Source organism: Artibeus jamaicensis, unplaced genomic scaffold (genome assembly GCF_021234435.1).
Source record: "Artibeus jamaicensis isolate MK-2021 breed Jamaican fruit bat unplaced genomic scaffold, CSHL_Jam_final contig_387, whole genome shotgun sequence".
Lineage (NCBI taxonomy): Eukaryota > Metazoa > Chordata > Mammalia > Chiroptera > Phyllostomidae > Artibeus > Artibeus jamaicensis.
Window position 1 is genome coordinate 38514182 of NW_026521812.1, and position 17610 is coordinate 38531791.

Consider the following 17610-nt stretch of genomic DNA (forward strand, 5'->3'; position numbering starts at 1 on the left):
GCACCTGGAACACAATGAAACAAATATTTCTTGAAATCCCACATCCAGTACAATTCAAGAGTTCCAGCCAGTCTTTTATAGACTTGTTCCAAATAGAAGCAAAGAAGAGAGATCTTTTGAAGAAAATCTATGGGAAATAACTTTAATAGGTCTCTCCCCTTCCCCGCTAAATCTCTGGCAGAAATGGGGCTTTTAAACAAGCTGCCTGAATAATTCAGAGAGTGGCCAGATTTGGGAGCCACTGAATTAGTTCCCATACTGAATTATTCCCACTCCCAAGTTGCTATTTAACTCACTGAACTTGGCTTCCTGCCACATGCACAACTGAAATGAAGTTGGGAAGTGAAGTTAACTGAAGTCAGGAACCATGTCCTTTCTGGTTGCCAGAACCAGCACCCTGTTTTCTGCCCTCACCTTGCAGCACTGACTGCAGGCTACCCTCCTCCCTGAAACTCCTTTGGTTTTCACAGTCAGCCTCTTTAGCTAGTTCTGTGCTTTTGTTCTGGCAGCCCATCCATCCTCTGAAAGGGTAGATTCTCCAAGGTTTTGTGCTCAGACTTGGGTCCCTTTTGTTTCCCTGGAAGATCCCCCTTTTCTGTGATTGAATTGTCATCCAAACACTGATGGCACCAAGTCTGTTTCTTCAGTCCAGACCTTTCTCATGAGTTCCAAACTCCTTTCCAGCTGCCTACTAGGCATCCGGAGGTCCCAGGGTACCTCAAACTCCACAAGTCAAAATTTACCTTATCCCCCCACCAAACATGCCCACCTGTACTGGATATCAGCTAATGGTTGTACCATCACCAGACTTCCTTCCACACTAGAACCTAGATATCACTGCCGACTTCTCTTACCTCCTGCCCTGTTCGGTCCCCAAGTGTATTCTACTGCAGTGATAACTCGGCTGTGCCAGAGTCAAGTTCTGTCTTCCCTCCAATTCCTCTGTCTTCTTCTTTTAGGGCAGGAACTTATCCTCTTTTATTATTACAACTTGCCTGATTCAACTGATTCTACTTAGACACTTAAAAAAATAAAATGAATGTCATCCCACTTTGCTAAGGAATCAAAAGAGGTCCTTTTGATTCTTTCTCACATAATAAAAGCCTAATTTGGTTTCACTTCTGGCTACTGCCCTTCCTGACCTCCATCCCCACCTCCCTGAGTATCTACCACAAGAACGCTCTTTCCATTCCCAGATGCAACAGGCAGGCAGTAAGTTCTGAAACACCTTATTCTGTTAGGAGGTTGAACATAGCCATATGATTCCATATCTTAGGGTAGGCATCAGGCCTAATTTATGATGCTTGGCATTATACATTTTATGGTTAAAAACCAAAATTAATCTAGTGCTCATGATAGGAAGAAGTTATATAATTCTGAATTTTTGGTATATGCTTTCCTTCAAAATAAAAATGTAATTTATATTTTGATGTGTTTTTCATTAATTTTGATGTGTTTTCATTGAAAAAATTAATATGTTATTTGGGGGGGAAATCAAGCCTCTGTGGTCATGGAGTCTTTGCAAGGCACAATGTCTTAGACAAGAAATAAAGCAGCCCTGGGAAAATGGGTCGTTTGGGTGCTTACTCAGCATTTCCTGAGCATGTTCAAACTCATCTCCATGTCCAAGAAGCCTTTCCTGCAAATCCACTCAGCATCCAAGCTGACTCCCCGGTGAATGTGACAGACTGGTTTTATGTAGCCAAAGAGACGGATTAATGATTTCAGCAAAAAGTTGGCATGTTCAAGAGATTTAATTTTTTTATATAACAGTTTTAGCCAAAGCTGTTCTAGAACGCAGCGGAAGCAGAGTTTTACAGGAGGACAAACCCGACTAATGACCAATCACTGAGCAGCAGGGAGGGCAAAGCCTTGGCATTTGAGTCACGTCCTGGGGAGTGCAGGGCTGGGGGGGCAAGAATCAGTATCAAATATTAAATCGGGAAGATCAGCCTGGCCAGCCGTGCCCTCGCAGCCCCTCAGAGGAGCGCCATCACGAAGTTGCCGACTATCAATGGCTGAGCCCAGGGTATTTGCCCGGAGTCAGGTCCCTGGAAAGCGGCTTGTGGCATCATAGATATTCACAAAATGCCTTATTTTACAAAACTCATTTTGTTACTGCTTTGCCTGATGGTTCTTGTGGAGAGCAGAGAGCCCAAGGGGAAGAGATGGACAGGGCAGCTGGAAGCACCCAGACCAAGGTAAAGTCGTGGGAGAGGGGGCGGCAGGGCACAAACCCGTCGTGTCACCAGCAGTGAGCCAGCAAAGCTGGGCTGGGTGGAGCCTTCATCCTGATGTCTGTGTTTGGCCGAAGTGTTGGATTTCAGGCAGGTAGCTGACTGAAAACTTGGTGGGGAAAACATCTCTGTATGTCTCAGATAGCGCTGCTTCGTATCTCAGGGTTATATCCTGCAGGGACCGTGCATGGCCTGAGTAGTTACACTCAGTGTGTGGGGGCCTGTGTATGGGAATTTGGCCTTATCTATTAAGAAACAGTGTACCTGGGAGTTGTCTTTAAATTATTTGATGGGGAATAACTTTATAATGGTGTTGGGTTTTAGTTTACTGTTTTGAATCTTAGAAAAGTTGTTTGAAATTTGCTAGATTATCAGAAATATACATCAGGACAATGGTGAATGCCACTTCAGGATGTAATGGAAACATTTCCAAGAAATACCGGTTAGGCCTAGAATTTGCGTCCAAGATCATTACATTACTAATCAGTGTTCCTTAGTAATGTTTTGAAGTGACGTGCAAAGCATGGTAACTGCAGGCCTGATGCAGACTTAACAGCGCGGAGCATGAAGGAAAGAGCAAGTAGATAAGATAAACACCGCATGTGAGATGTCACACATTTGTTTTCCATTCCACTAAGCATTGTGTGAACTCGCGGTTATGAATATAAACTAGTATCTTGAGGCACATTTTCTAGGTCAGTGTTCGCTATTTTCAATCAGGCACTGCTCTCGGTGACTGTTTTGAACTTGCACTGCCAGTACATGTGTACATTTCATTACAAACTACATGCATGTACTATTGTAAGTCTGCATATGAAAGCTTGATTGCTTCCTTATTTTTAGATAAGAACTATAAGAGTCACAATCTCTGCTTCCTGAATCCTCAAGGATCGTCCTGAGCACCCCAGGCGTGTGGCCAGGCTTTGGAGTCTGCTGCCCAGAGAAGTGTAAATACTCTGGAGAGCCTAATCCCGCTGGGTCAGAAAGCAGAGATAAAAATCCAGGATGCGGGAAAGAGGTCTTGCTCCGGGGCCCTTAGCCGGGTTATGTTTTTAGAATCATTGGCTGTTGAAACTGGAAGGGACATCAGAGGTCATCTGGTCCAGCCATTCTCCTGAGTCCTAAATCTGGGCAATGTGCATAGGCATTGTGTCAAAAGGGGGCTTCAGGGTCAAAAAAGCTTGGGAAGCCCTGGTTTAGGCCATTTTTAACAGATGTCTTTATAGCAGAACTTTTAGAGCCTTATTATGCAAATAGACATTGTGAATCTTGAAAAGGGGGGTAAATTATGCCCTGTTAAACAAAACAAAACAACAAAAACCAAAACAAACACCCTCCCCTAAAACCCAACCATACTTCTTTGGAGTGTCTTAGGGGCTTCATAGAGCAGGCACAAGGAAACTGGCATTGTACAGATGCCAAAATGTGGGATCGAAGGCACAAGTAATGAACATGGTTGGCTAGTGGCTCGACAGGCCCAGAACGTAGGTTTCTGACTCACGCAGCCCAGAGAAAAGACGCCTGAAACTCTGTTCTTTAAGAAAGGTGCTGGGGTTCCACACGAGCCCCTCAGGGAGGCTTGGGGCCCCACTGTAGCCTGTGCAGTCACGTCTCGGTCACTCCTCGGAAGACCCAGGTTCATTCCCAGATACTTGCACAGTTGACCTTGACCCTGAGGGCTGAGGAGAATTTCTTTTGGTTCACAGGCTGGCGCTCAGTGCACTGAGCCACACCCTCTAGGGCCGGTGAGAATTTCTTGAAATCCATCCCATGAGGTGTTAAAGTGAGTGAAAAAAGAACACACACATTTAAAGAATATAAAATAATTATTGAGCAGAGGGTGAAAAAGAGATAGAGAAAACATTGTGCCAGAGAACACAGCTCCAGGCCTTCCCACACCCACCAGGCATGCACAGGTCAGGCACCCACAGAGCTCTGTCAGTCTGTGGCAAATTCCAGCCAAGCACCTGACTAAAAAATTATTTAATTACCGACACCCAAGGGTTGAGCTATACGACTAAACAGGAATAAAATTACTGGCCCTGGCAGTGTTAGAGCACTTCACCTCTGCAGGGTGGCTCCTTTCCTTAGAAGTCCTGTTCACACCCACACACATGCACATACACAGTCATACACACATACCACATATAACACAGATTCACGCATTCATTCACACAGTACTCGATGTACATGGTCACACATATCATATGCATGGTATCACACATTCACATGTAATACATATGGTCATGTGCACACACGGTCACACACACTGTCACACACTGTTAACCTGCAAACCTTTCCTGCCTCGCCTTGGCCATGGCACTCTCCCAAAACCATTATTCTGCCCAGCACCGGCTTTTCCAAACACTGCCCAGGTTTTCTGACCCTTTGTGTTTCTACTTATTGAGTCACTGCCTCCTGAGATGTTTTCTCTGAGCTGTTTGTTTTGTTCTGTTCTTGTTTCTCAGCCTCCCAGCTTTCTTCCAACTCCTCCCCCACCCGGCTGCCTGAGTGGGCCTCCTGACCGCATCACTGCTTTCCTGCCAAGAGAGGCCCTTCTTCTTTGAGATCGGAAAATAAACCGAACTCTGGGCCCTGGGAGTTTGGGTCTGCCCTGGATTACAACTTCCTGTTCCCCAAGCCCTGGGTCCCCTTTCATATTTCTTTTCCCATTTGCCGCCACCTCAGTGCCACCTGCCCTCGGCCACCCTTCCCTTGGTTTTCATCATGGCTTCAGTTGTCTGGACCCAGAAGCAGCTTTGCTCTCCTGCTACCCCGTGACCCTCATCCCCACCCTAGAGTCTGGGGAAGGTAGTGGAGTCAGGGAGTCAGGGGAACCAGGTCCAGGCCCTGTTTTGCTGCTCCCTGACCATGTGGCCATGTTTCCTTATCTTTCTGAACCTTGGTTCTCCAACTGAAAAGGTGGGTGGTGAGACCTTCCTCTCTGGGATGATGGGTGGCTTCCGCAAGGGGGCGGTCCCTGAGGGCATGGTCATTATGGTTGCTCTTATTGCTGCCAAATAACCTCAACACACGGCATTAGCCCTGCTTCTCAAAGACGTTGTAAACACATTTTTCTCTCTCTCTTTCCCCACAAAGGCTGGGTTGGGGTTCCCATGAAGGTTCTGGCTGCTCCACCACAGGGCAGGGATTTGAGATCTGGCCCCTAGAGTCTGGGGTCCCAGAGCCACGGTGCTGGGCTAGGGCATTGGGCCAAGCCGGGCCAACTCCTGCAGAAAGATGAATGGCTCACACAACCAGCCTAAGACTTAGGGTATCAGTGGCCTGAGTTATTGAATAACTGGGCCCTCAAAAACAATTTCTAGACTCTCATTAATGGCACTGGGATTTCAACCCTCTCTCTTGCTGGTGCTGGCACTCTGGGACATCTGTTCCCCTAATCCTCCTCTCTTAACGGACACGGGACGACTGCCCTGGAGGGATTTGCTCCGTGGGAGGTAGAGGGGCAGTGATTCGCTGCCCTCACAATTTGACGTCTGTGATCTGCTAAGCCCCGAGGACCTTCTCCTCTCCCCTCCTGGTCCCTGGGGTGTCTTTGCTGTGGCATCTGAACTGGGCCCCTCAGGCAGTCACTGCGTTGGAAACTGGATCCCTGCTGAGGCTTGGGGAGGAGACCAGTGGGAGTGGACGCTTCTTGGAAGCACTCGGACCGTGGTCACATACATGCTTCAAGGGAACTGGACTGAGGTCCTGCATCCCAGCTAAAGGGGGGAGGAAGTCACACTGGACACCCTCCTTGGATATGAGCTGCAGTGTTGGCTTGTCTAAAAGCAAATCTCACCTCCCTGGCCCAGTGTAGCTCTCAGTTGGTTGAGCATCGTCCTGTAAGCTGAAAGGTCACAGGTTCAATTTCCAGTCAGGCATATGCTTAAGTTGTTGGTTTGGTCCCCGGTCAGGTTCATACAAGAGGCAACCAATCGGTGTGTTTTTCTCTCACAGTGATGTTTCTCTCCCACTGTGTCTCTCCCTTTTTAAAGCATCATGGCTTCTCCCTCCAGTTGCTTAACTTCTGTCAGTATTTTCCCTTTCCTTCTGGATAAGGACAAAATTTTTTTAAATGTTTATTTATTGGTGCTTTTAGAGAGAGAGAAAGGGAGAGAGAAGCACTGATTTGTTGTTCCACTTATTTATATATTCCTTGGTGGTCATTGTATGTGCCCTGAACGGGGATTGAACCTGCAAGCTTGGTGTATTGGGATGACGCTCTTACCAGCTGAGCTACCCAGCCAGGGCAGGAAAAAATTCTTAACATGATCTTCCAGGCTCTTCCCGGCCTGGCCCCTGCTTGCCTCTGTAGCCTCATTCTGTCCATTTTATCTGATCCCTACCCCCATTTCATCTGATATCCACCCACTCACCCTTCTTCGGCTCTGTCACCTCACACTCCCTGGGCCCCAAACCAAAGTATGGGTGTGTGGAGTTTAAGTGCCTATAGGAGACGCACCCGGGGACAATCCGGCAGTCATACGTGAAGTTCTAGGGCAGAGGGGCATAGATTTAGAAATCATCAGGATGCTAATTACAATTGAAGCTACTAACATACACCAGCCTGCCAAGGAGAGTGGAGAGAGAGAGAAGGCTGGGACAAATGCCTTGGGGACGCTGGCACTTAAGGGATAGGACGAGGAGGTGGCTGCAGTGGAGACTGAGAAGAAACTGTCAGAGCGGTGGGAGGACACCGAGTGCCCTGCGCTCCCCGCTGGGGAAGCCGGCCCTCAGCACGGGCACCTGCAGGGCCTCGGCTCCGGCACAAGTGAAGCAAGAAGGGCTTGGAGGTGAGGAAGTGGGAGGAGCTCATGGAACTCTGAGACTTCTTCTCTTTGGGAGATTTATTATTATTAAATACTTTGTTTATATTTAGAGAGAGGAGAAGGGAGAGAGAAAGAGAGGAAGAGAAACATCAATGTGAGAAAAATATTGACCTGTTGCCTCTCATATGCGCCCAGACTGAGGACCTCCCCAAACCCTGTGACCCAGGCATGTGCCCTGACCTGGAATTGAACCAGTGGCCTTTTAGTTTGTGGGACAATGCCCGACCAACTGAGCCACATCAGTCAGAGCGAGAATTATTTATTTATTGGGAAGGGGAAGACTTTTTTTTTGGAAATGTTGAGAGAAGAATATAACTACCACACCTGTACTGCTGCCACTTCCCAATAAATGTTGTGTGAGGAGGAGATGGGATCTTGACAAATTTTTCATTTAGTTTGGTTCAAGGTGGGAGAGACTTAAATCCAGTTTGAATGCTGATGAGAATGAGCTGTGAAAAAAGAAGGTGCGGGAAAGCTGAGGTGAAGGTGTCTGAGGGTCAAGTTCAAAAGGCTCTGGGAGAAGAACCTAGCACGTAGCTCCTAGTTACCTGTAGAACCTACGAGACTGAGGGAAGTGGACGTTTCTGAGTCGCCTGTTCTCCCTGTTCGCCTTCTCCCTGGATGACTCGCGGGCATCTCAAAATCAGATGGTTCATAAGAATTAGGTGCACACCCATCCCACAAACATGCCAGTTTCTACCACCTCCAGGAATGTGCCCATCACTCACCCATGTGTCCAAGTTGTAAACCTGGGTCACCCTGGCCCCTCCTTTCCCTCATACCCCACGCCCAATCCATCAGCCAGACCTTTGCGTCTGCCTCAGATTTAATCACTTCTCTACACTCCCCCCAACCCTCGTCCAGGCACCGTGTTGCCTCAGCAAGTTTCCTAATGGTCTCCTGTTCCTACGCTGTGCTCCTACAGTCTCCTCCACACCAGAACCAAGCGATCTCATCAGGTCCTAAACCAGGCCTCTTGCCTCTCCTGCTCAGAATGTCCATGGGTCTCCCCACCCAGGATCATATGCATGAGGGTCTTGCGATCTGGTCCCTGGCCTTGTCTCCCACCACCTTTCTTCAAGAAGGATCTCCCTGCTGTCCTCCAGCCCACTGGTTCTCTTACTATTTAGCACACAAGCCAGAGTCACCTCAGAACATTTGTACATGCTGTCCCCTCTCAGAATGCGCTTCAGGTCTGCCCCAGGTTCACTCCCTCCCTCCTCCCCTGCTGGTCTCAGAAGGCTTCCCTGACCAGCCTCCACCCTAACCCATCGCTCTCCTATTCCTTACCCTGCTTTGTTACATTTTGTGGCACTCAGCACTTCCTGAAGTTACATTATTTACCTGTCTACATGTTATTATTTAATCTCCCCAACAAAGTTATCAGCCCTGTGAAGGCAGTGAATATGACCCGACAGCATCTGGACAGAGTAGGTGCCCCATGGAAATGTGTTTAGCAAATGAACTGGAGTCCAGGAATTGAGGGATTGTATGACCAGAGTGTAGGACAGCTGTCCGGATGGATGTTGGCATCCTTAAGGTTGGTGGTGGGGGGACTGAATGGGGTGGCAGAGCCCTCAGTGAAAGGGGGAGAATGACTGGGAGGTCTCGAGCTGGACCGGGGGCTCTGAGAGTAGAGCTATAAAATGAGAAGACCCAGCTTGAAGACGAATCTGCTTCTTGCGTGGGAAGGGAGAGGGACGGGGGGCAGGCCGACCTCTAGACCAACACTGAACTGTGAAGCTCTTGGCAGGTATGGACGTGGTGTGTATCTGCACTGTCAAATATGACAGCCACCAGCCGCATGTGGTTATGGAGCCCATAAATATGGCTGGTGTAACTGAGGAACTGAACGTTAATTTTATTTTAATTAACTTAAGCAGCTGCATGTGGCTAATGGCCACTTTATTCAGTGGCCATTACAGCTGTACATCAGTACAGCTTTAGACTTCCCACCAAAGGATACTGTCGGGGCAGAGCTAGTAGCAAATGAAAGTTAGGATTTCAGAGGCAGACCTCACGAAGAGCAGGACCTCAAAAGAGGGAGCATGTCACTTCCCCTTACAGGGTTTATACAGCAGGTGTGCTTACGTTTTCTAAAAAGTTGAGTGAAATATGATAAGAACACTAAGCAAAATAGAGGTATGTATAAATGACCAACAAACACTGAAAACAAAATCTCTTCATTTACTTCCAAAACCTTAAATAACCTACATATAGCAAACATTATAGTAACACTGATTTCTTATGAAGTTGCTTATTTTATTCTGTCAACAATTAGATCTCACATCCAAATGTCCAAATGACCTTTCCTCCCTCCCCTTCCCCTCCCCTCCCTTTTCCTTTCCTTTCCTTTCCTTTTCTTTCCTTTCCTCCCTCCCTCTCCCCCTCTCTCCTTTTCCTCTTCCTTTCTCTCCCCTTTTCTTCCTCCCTCCTTCCTCCCTCTCCCTCTGTTCCTCCCCTCTTTTTTCTCCTTTAGTCATAGTCCTGTCAGTAGGATCCTGCTCTAGGACATTTTGGATTTTACTGCCTTAGGGCTCTGTGTGATGGTGGCGGGAAGAAAGGTCTGGACAGAGTGAGTGTGAATGAGGGAGAAGAGAGAATTGATCCTTTATCATCTGGGTTAGAGGAAACAGAGTGAGCCAGGCTCCTCCAGCTCCAGCTTCTACCTGGGTGGCAGGAGAAACTGTGTACAGCTTGGCCCTGGTCCGGGCAGGCTATGGATTGAGGGGGTTGGACTCTGCAGATGGCTGCCAACTGGACTGATGTCAGCATTAGGTCTGACTAGGACAAAAACAGCATTTTAAAACTTTAACTGTATTTGTCTCAGATTTTTATTGATCATAAAACCAATATTATTACAACATAAGAAAAATGTTCAATCCGCCCCACCCCCACATTTTAATTCCTCCACCATTCAACCCAACAACTTACTTCTAATCATAACTTTTGACGGTTGAAGCTTGTCAGGGTAGAATGGGGTCCTTTGGGGAGGCATTGGCTTTAGGGAGGCTCTGGAAGGGTCTGCTCAACCCTCAGCCTGCCCGTGAGGGCCTGGGGCGGGGGTGGGGCAGGGTGGGGTGGGGAGGTGGGTGTGACTTAGAGCCAGCTGGAGAAAAGGTGCTTAATGGTAGTTCTGGAAAGAAGTAATCTCTCCAAATGATCTCACTCCATGCCTTGAAGAGCCGTGGAAAAACATCTCTTGCTCGTCTTTGCAGTCACCTTTACAAGAACAACCTCGACGTGACCAAAATCCGGAAAGGAAAACCTCGGCCACTTCTCAGAGTGGAGGACCACGATTTCACCATGAGGCCTGCCTTTGGAGGTAGGATGTGTCCTTCCCTTGGCCTGGTGGGGCCTTGTCCCCAGGGCCGCCCGCTGCTGCGCAGTCCCTTCTCTCAGGCTAGATTCCCTCTTGCAGTCAGATAAGCCCAATGGCTTCCAGAGTCACTCGTTTTCCCAAGGACGAAAGAGCAGGAGGGAAGCGAGTGGGGAGGGCTGTTGACTGAAGAGCAGCTGGCGAACTTTCAGAAAGGACAGGCCCTCTCACCCACTGCCAACTTTCCTTTCCTAAAAAAATTAAGAGCTGGCCAGGAGTCCGGACCCCAAGTGGCTCCCTGGCTCAGGCACACTGTGCCTAGCTGGAAAACTTGGGTTTCGAGGGGGCCCCTGCTTTTTGTGCAATAACAAAAATAGCAAATAATAGCAAAAGCCCCATTAAAGCCCCTCCGCAAACTTGTCCCTATGGAGCTTCCCTGATTTGGGGGTCAGGGAGGAGTGGCATGGCTGGTGGCTGTCCCTTTCAGGAACTGGAGAAGTGCCACAGGACAGTGGAAAGGAGCCAGCTGGCTGCTCTGTGCAGACAGGGAGTGGGGTGGGGACAGCAGCATGCACGCGGTGCGGACCAGCACCACCTTGTGTGTGTGGGGAATCAATCAGAAGCCTGGAGCATTTCGGCTGATAGACCCCGGCCTAGATGACCCAGGCAGGCTGGCATCCAGTTCCCCTTTTCTTTGCTCTTGATCCTCACTTGGGTCCCAGCATTCTCCTGGGGCGGCAGGAAGGAGTAGGGGTGACCTGTGGGCAAGTCAGTGGCCCTCTCTGAGCCTGCACTTGGTGGTTGGTAAAAGGGGGTTGGTGTCGGCATGAAACCAGATAATGCATGTAAAGCCCCTAGCACATCCCCGTTCACCTCCCCTTAGAAAAACCCAGGTTCCCGGCTTTCTTCTCATGTGCCTGTTAAGGGATTAAGACATTAATTTACCCAAAGGCCTCTGCATTTTAAAAGGCCCCTGAGCCTCCCACTCAATTCCCTGGGCTCTGACACCTGCTGAGCAAAAGGAGGAAAGTTGGCAGCAGATCACAGGCTGAGCCTGGTCTCCCTGCCTGGAGCGCTGACTGAACACTGCCGGCTGGTTCGGTCAGCCGGCCACTGTCTCTCTGGGAGTTCTGGTTCCCTGGGCGCCTGCCATGAGCAATGTTGCCAAGGAATTTTATCAAAATAAAGTTTTCTTGAACAAGCAGTTCTAAAATAGCTGATCGGCTCCAGGAGGCCCAAGTCAGATGTCCCCGTAAGCAGGAAACTTCACCTTGCCTTCCCTGTACAGCGCTGGTGAAGGTCCAGAGGGCCAGCTAGGTGGCTAGAACAATAATAAACAATAGGATTAGTGACAACCAACACTTTTTTAGTGATTCCTCTCTGTGCTAGGCACCGTTTGAATGGAGGTATTTACACATACAATCTTATTTCAGTACTTAATTTCTGTGAAGTACTGTAATTATCCCTAGGTTGGGGAAACCGAGGCACCGAGAGGTGAAGTGACTGACCCAGGCCACACTGATGCTCAGGCTAGACTCTCCCTCCCACCCTGGTCTCTTTCTTGTCTCCTCCATCAGTATGTCCTTCAGTGGCACATTCATTGGGCAGAAAAGCCACAGCATCTGAGGGCTCACAAACCATGCTCTTGGGGACCCTAAAAATATTTTAATTTATTTTAAAATCAGAATAAAAAGAGAAATTTTTGGTAGAGAAGTTGTTTTTAGTATATTCATTTTTATACCAATATAGTTGTAAAATGTGGTTTTTAATTTTTTTTTTTTTTTTGGAAGAAGGGGCCCGTGAAGGCAAAAACACCTGGGGCCCACAAGAAGTCATAACATGGCCCCGACTGAATGCACAGTTTTGTGGGGCAGGTGTGTGTGCTGGGGTGTGGGTGATACTCTGAACAATGTCTTGTGACTTTCTATCAGAGGCCGTTGTTGGTGGCAGGAGCCTGAGCAATCACCTCGTCATCTGAGCAAGTCTGTAAGTTACCAGTTTACAGAAGGAAGAGGGTTAAGTGATAGCCACAGAAAGCTGGGGCAGAACTTGTTTTTTCTGAGATGTCAGCTGCAAAACTGGAAGCCTGATCAAAATGCCCCCTCCTCTGGGAGAAAGTCAGCAGAGCCAGCAGCCAGTTCTCAGGGCTGGCAGGTGAAGGTCAGCCAGGTTCCCAGCAAACCCAGCTCTGCGCAGAATCATCCAATGGGCTGCAACCCCCGTCGGGGTGCTCCTTCCTCAAGCGGGGTTTGAGGAGCACATTGGACTTCCTGTGCCCCAAACCCTGCAACTACTGGGCCCATTAATGGGGACCACTAGAGTGGGGCATGGCCAGACTAGTCCCCTGCCTGACTGAGCTTCTGAGGCTGGGGAAGGCCCTGACTTTGCTGGAAGCTGCAGAGGAAGAAGGCGTCACCTGCAGCAGGTGCCATAAGACCTGAGGCTCTTACACATCAGCTGTCATGACCTCAGTCACCAAAGCGTAGAGTGGGGGCCACGCCTCCCTCCTCCCAGGGCAGCCGGCCCTCTGGGCACCTTATATCCCCTGTAAGGCTTTCCTGGATGTCCAGATGTCACTTGGCAAGAAGAGAGGAAGGAGAGCATATAACGAGGTGTCAGCTCCATGCCCCCACAAGCCTGTAAGTAAGTAGTTCTGAGGCTCCTGGAGTCCCAGCCAGCAGGCAGGATGGGGCCATCACAGGCAGGGCTTCTCATCCCCTGCAGTTCCTGCGGCTGTTACAAACTCTAATCCCTGGGAGCGTCTGGAGGTGGCTTAGATCCATGAGGCCTTGCTTGTGGATGCACCTCATTCCTGGGCAGAGGCACTGGCCAGGGGACCAGTGGATCTCTGAGGAGGAGGAGGCTGCCAGACAGAACATAGCTGACTGCAAATAACAGAAGGTGCTCCTTCCTTGGGGGTAGCTCTGTGCATGGCCCCCATTAAGAGGCAGAGCCTGGGCCCAACCTGCCCTGAAACCAGCCTAACACCTGCCTTCCCATCGCAATCACACACACCAAGCAGGTTATTTGAACAAAGATGTCCCGCAAAAGTTGTGGAATCTTTCTTCTCATTTCTGTCTTCTCTTCCTATTTTACTTCTCTAAAAGAGACTTTCTTGTGCATTGATTTTTAAAAGTAATCGATAAAGAGAAATTTGTCTAAGACTTGATACCCCTTGGATGACCTTTTCAGTGTGGAGAGAGAAAAGACTAAAAAGCTAGTAGCTTCCTAATAACCCCAGGGACCAGCTGAAACACGAATACCTTGTCTGCGCTCCCAGCCGCCTGGTGCGGTGACGTCCCTGTTAGGTGAGCCTCCAGAGGCCCATGGCTTCTCCTCCATTTGTTAGGAGAAATATTGTAGTGCCGATTTTTTTAACATTTAAATTTAATTTTTAAAAAATTGTGGTAAACTATATATAACATAACATAACATTTACCATTTTAACCATTGGCATCAAGTGCGTTCACACTGTTGTACAATTCCCACCTCCATCCCTCTCCAGAACTTTCTCATCTTCACAGAGCGAAACTCTGAACCCACTGAACACTGGCTCCCCGCTGCTCTCTTCCCCCAGCCCCTTGTGTTTTCTCGACTATGTGTCAGGGTCTGTGGCAACTGGGGACGCAGTCGTGAACAAGACAGCCACCGTTCTTGCAGTTTTTACGCTGTAGGTGGGGAGACCAATGTTCATGAAATCCTTAAATCAAGATGTCAAATCACGTCCTGGCAGTGGGTTGAGCCCCATCTCGCAAACCGAAAGGTCACTGGTTGGATTCCTGATCAGAGCACAAGCCTGGATTTCGGGCCAGGTCCCCAGTAGGGGGTGTGCAAGAGGCTGCCCATGATGTTTCTCTTGCACATCGAAGTTTCTCCAGGCTATGGAAGTCCTTCACACACAAGTACTTTGCCTGAAACAATAGATTGTTCTCAGGGAGTCTACTGGGGGAACAGATAAATGATTAAGTGCAATCAAGTGTCACAGAGCAAAGTAGGATTGCCCCTACCGATGGCGTCAGCGAACTGAGGGAGAGGTCAGTTCTTCCAGAGAGAGAATCAGAGAAACCTTCAGCCAGGAGGTGACACTCACAGTGAGTCTAGCAAGATGTGCAGGGGGTTACCCCGGTGGACAGAAAGAGGAAGGTAATCCAGGGAAAAGGGAGCTCACTAGTAAGGGTGAGCACGCCTGGTCCTGAGCGGCGGCTGAGGGTGGCTGTCAGCAGAAGCAGGTTGGATGGAGCTCAGATATGTCAGTGGGGCGTCCACATGTGCAAGAGGCGCTCTGTGCAGGGTGCAGCTGTGGGCGGGAAAGGAGGAAAGACGGCTCATAGTGGGCTCATTCTCCCCGCCCTGCCATGTGCTGGCCCAGAACTCTGAGGTCTCTGAATTCTGAAATGGGACGTGGCCTTCTGGGTTGATATGAAGGTGTATTTGTCAAAGAAGTAGGATAAAGTATGTGGTACTTTGAAGTTCTTAGCCTCCAATTGTACTCTTGGCTGGGATGGGCCTGCCGATGTTGGTGCTGCCCACAGAGGTCCACTCCCCGGGAAGGAGCGGGGTGGAGCGGGTCCGGAGAGGCAAGCCCAGAGGTCAGCATTGGGCGGGTTGACATTAAGTGAGTCAGGGAAGCCTGTGGGCTGGGACACCGCCTGTGACCAGAGGCCCTGGCTGCACTGGAGTGCCTTCCCCATATCAACTTCTAGAACACAGGAGAACTTTTTCCGTGATAAATTTAAGCAACAAACAACTGAGTTAGCAGAGGAGGCAGGAGCCTTGGCTCATGTGTTTCTTCGAGCATCACCCGGCACTTGCCCAGTTCTGCCGTCCCACCCCAGGCCTCCTGCACCAGAGACTGGGGCTGAGGCCCGGGCAGCTGGGTTCTCACAAGCCCTGCTTTGATGCTGGTTCATGAAGGTGGAGAGCCACTGGACGACTCCCGGAAGTAAGAGTTTACAATGTCCCATGCCCGGTATCCGTTTTCCTTTTGCTATCAAACTCTTTGCTCCCACCTCCACCAGCTGTTTCCACTTCCTACCTTTCACTGACTCCCGCCCGCTGCACCTGCAGTGGGCACCTGCGGGGTCCAGGAGCCTTTTCCTGGGCCTCGGCCTCACTGACCTCTCTCCGACGGCCGCTCTCCTCTGGCAGCTCCCTCCCGCTGTGGTCTCCGTGATGATGTAGCTCTTCCCTGGCTCTTTCTCTGGTCCTTGGGTCCCTTCTCCTCCCTGAACACACTCAGCCCCTTCTACAACTACCTGACCCTGATGACCATTCTCAGTCTCCCTCTCAAGCGCCACCTTTGACTCCAACTCTGATTGCTTGACTGTCGTTATAGTCTGAGAGAGATCTCCACTGGGTATATAACCAAAGCTAGTATCCAAAAGCAGCCCTGCCCCACTGCCCAGCACCCGTCCTTAGTGCGTGGCAATTTCCCACCTGAGCTAAGTCATTTACACTAATATTTCTGTTGAAAACTAGGTGCTTAAACTTTCAGCATTTCTGAAATACCAAGTCAGACAATATCTGTTTGTTGATTGGATCATTGAGTCTATTTACCTTTACCGAATGATGTACATATTGGTTTCAAATCTATCATCCTACTATATTCTTTTTGTGTCCAACCTATTCTATATTTTTCCCATGATTGCTTTCTTTTGGATTGATTATTTTTGCTTATTCTTATTTTGTCTTTTCTATTTTAGTTTTGAAATTACATATTCTTACTATGTACCAGGAAACAATATGAGTCTCACTAGTTTGTTAATTAGCTGCTTTTACTGTTCCCCCGGACAAAGGCCTCAGAACACTTTTACTCTGGTGATACCCCTCCCTACTTAAATGTTATTTTTGTTGTGTGTTTTTGTTTTTTGAACCCCACAATACATTATCTTATGTAGTCAATGCCCCCTCAGAATTATGTGTATACTTAGCATTTTCGTTGTTCTTCATTCGTTCTTGCACACCCAGCTTTCCTGCTGGGATCACATTGCTCCTGCTTACAACACACCTTCATTCAGGGCAGGACACTCACTGGCAAATTCTCTCGATTTTAGTTTGTCTGCAAATTCTGTCCCACATTTGTTCTTGAAGTGCCAGTGGGGAAGAGATGATACACATCTTAATTTTAAAGATGGGTAAATCCCTAATATGTGCTTTCCAGGACCACGTGAGGAGAAATAACTAAGAGCAGAAAGGTCAGGAGCCAAGCCAAGCCTGCAACTAAACATGCATTTTCCTTATGCTGCCTTACTCTGTCACCTCACCAGCCCCACTGCCTGAAATCCCAGCAGGGACTTCCGTTTGCCTCACCAGCTCCCTCTCTCAAAGCAGGAAATCCCGCAGGCATGTTGAGGAGCCAAGCCACGAACACCTCGTTAGTTTAACTACACTGTTTTCTTTCTAACCCCTGATAAGACTCAGTTCTGCTCAGGACATAAACCTGTTCACGGAAAGGGAGAAAGATCAGTAATTTGGAAGAATTTCTTTCAGAAGCAGGTTGGGAAGGGCCACAAAATGGAGAGTTCAGGACAGCCTGGGAGTATTAGCCTGGATATGGGCAGGTCAGGGCAAAGGTCAACTCCATTCGGCTCAGACCAAGGAGGGAGGGGCTGTTGGTTGGTTCTGTTCAAACTTGAGGCTCCTGAACACACAGATTGTTCCCTGCGAACTTGACCTGCACTTCCACGTGGCCATGCCTCGGGAGCACTGACACCACCCCCCAGGCTTTATCAAATTCTCTTTAGAAGGGCAGCCGGAGCTCGGGAGGGCAAGGCAGGCCCTGACGACAGAGAGACACAGTACCAGGTATCAAGAAAGCTGATATATTTTATCTGTAAAATGTCCTTCGCCAAAACCAGCTCCTGGTTAAACACTGGGAGCATTATCTGAAAAACAGGCCATGGGAGGCGGGTCCCAAAAGGGCGATGGCTATATTGTTTCTTCCCTTTGGCTTCTGAAACACTGGCGTCGCTGGTCCCATGGTGGGTGGGTCGAGTAGAGCATTCCTTCCAGGAGAAGCAGCACCAGGGCTTGAGACAACAAACTTTGAGCCGTTTTAACACGTCAGGCTAACCAAGGGTCTAGAGGATAGGGAATCAGGAAGCCCCACTTTCTTGCTAGTGCAGTTAGGAGCACAGAGCCCGGTGCCAGTGTGCAGGGGTCTGGGCGGTGGGAGAGGCCCCAGGCAGACCACCCCCCCTGTTGCCAGGCCATCAGGGGGAAA

At 49.0% G+C, this 17610-nt stretch overlaps 1 protein-coding gene across 1 annotated transcript in view; it reads left to right on the top strand.

The window, feature by feature from the left end:
• Positions 1-2024: 2024 nt before the first annotated feature.
• The window catches only part of GABRR2 (gamma-aminobutyric acid type A receptor subunit rho2), a 34574-nt gene continuing 18988 nt past the window's right edge, over positions 2025-17610 (top strand). The window contains exons 1-2 of the mRNA XM_037131237.2: positions 2025-2201; positions 10288-10394. Coding sequence (XP_036987132.2) covers positions 2089-2201; positions 10288-10394 — 220 coding nt within the window. The 5' untranslated portion in view covers positions 2025-2088. The remainder of the gene's footprint in view (positions 2202-10287; positions 10395-17610) is intronic.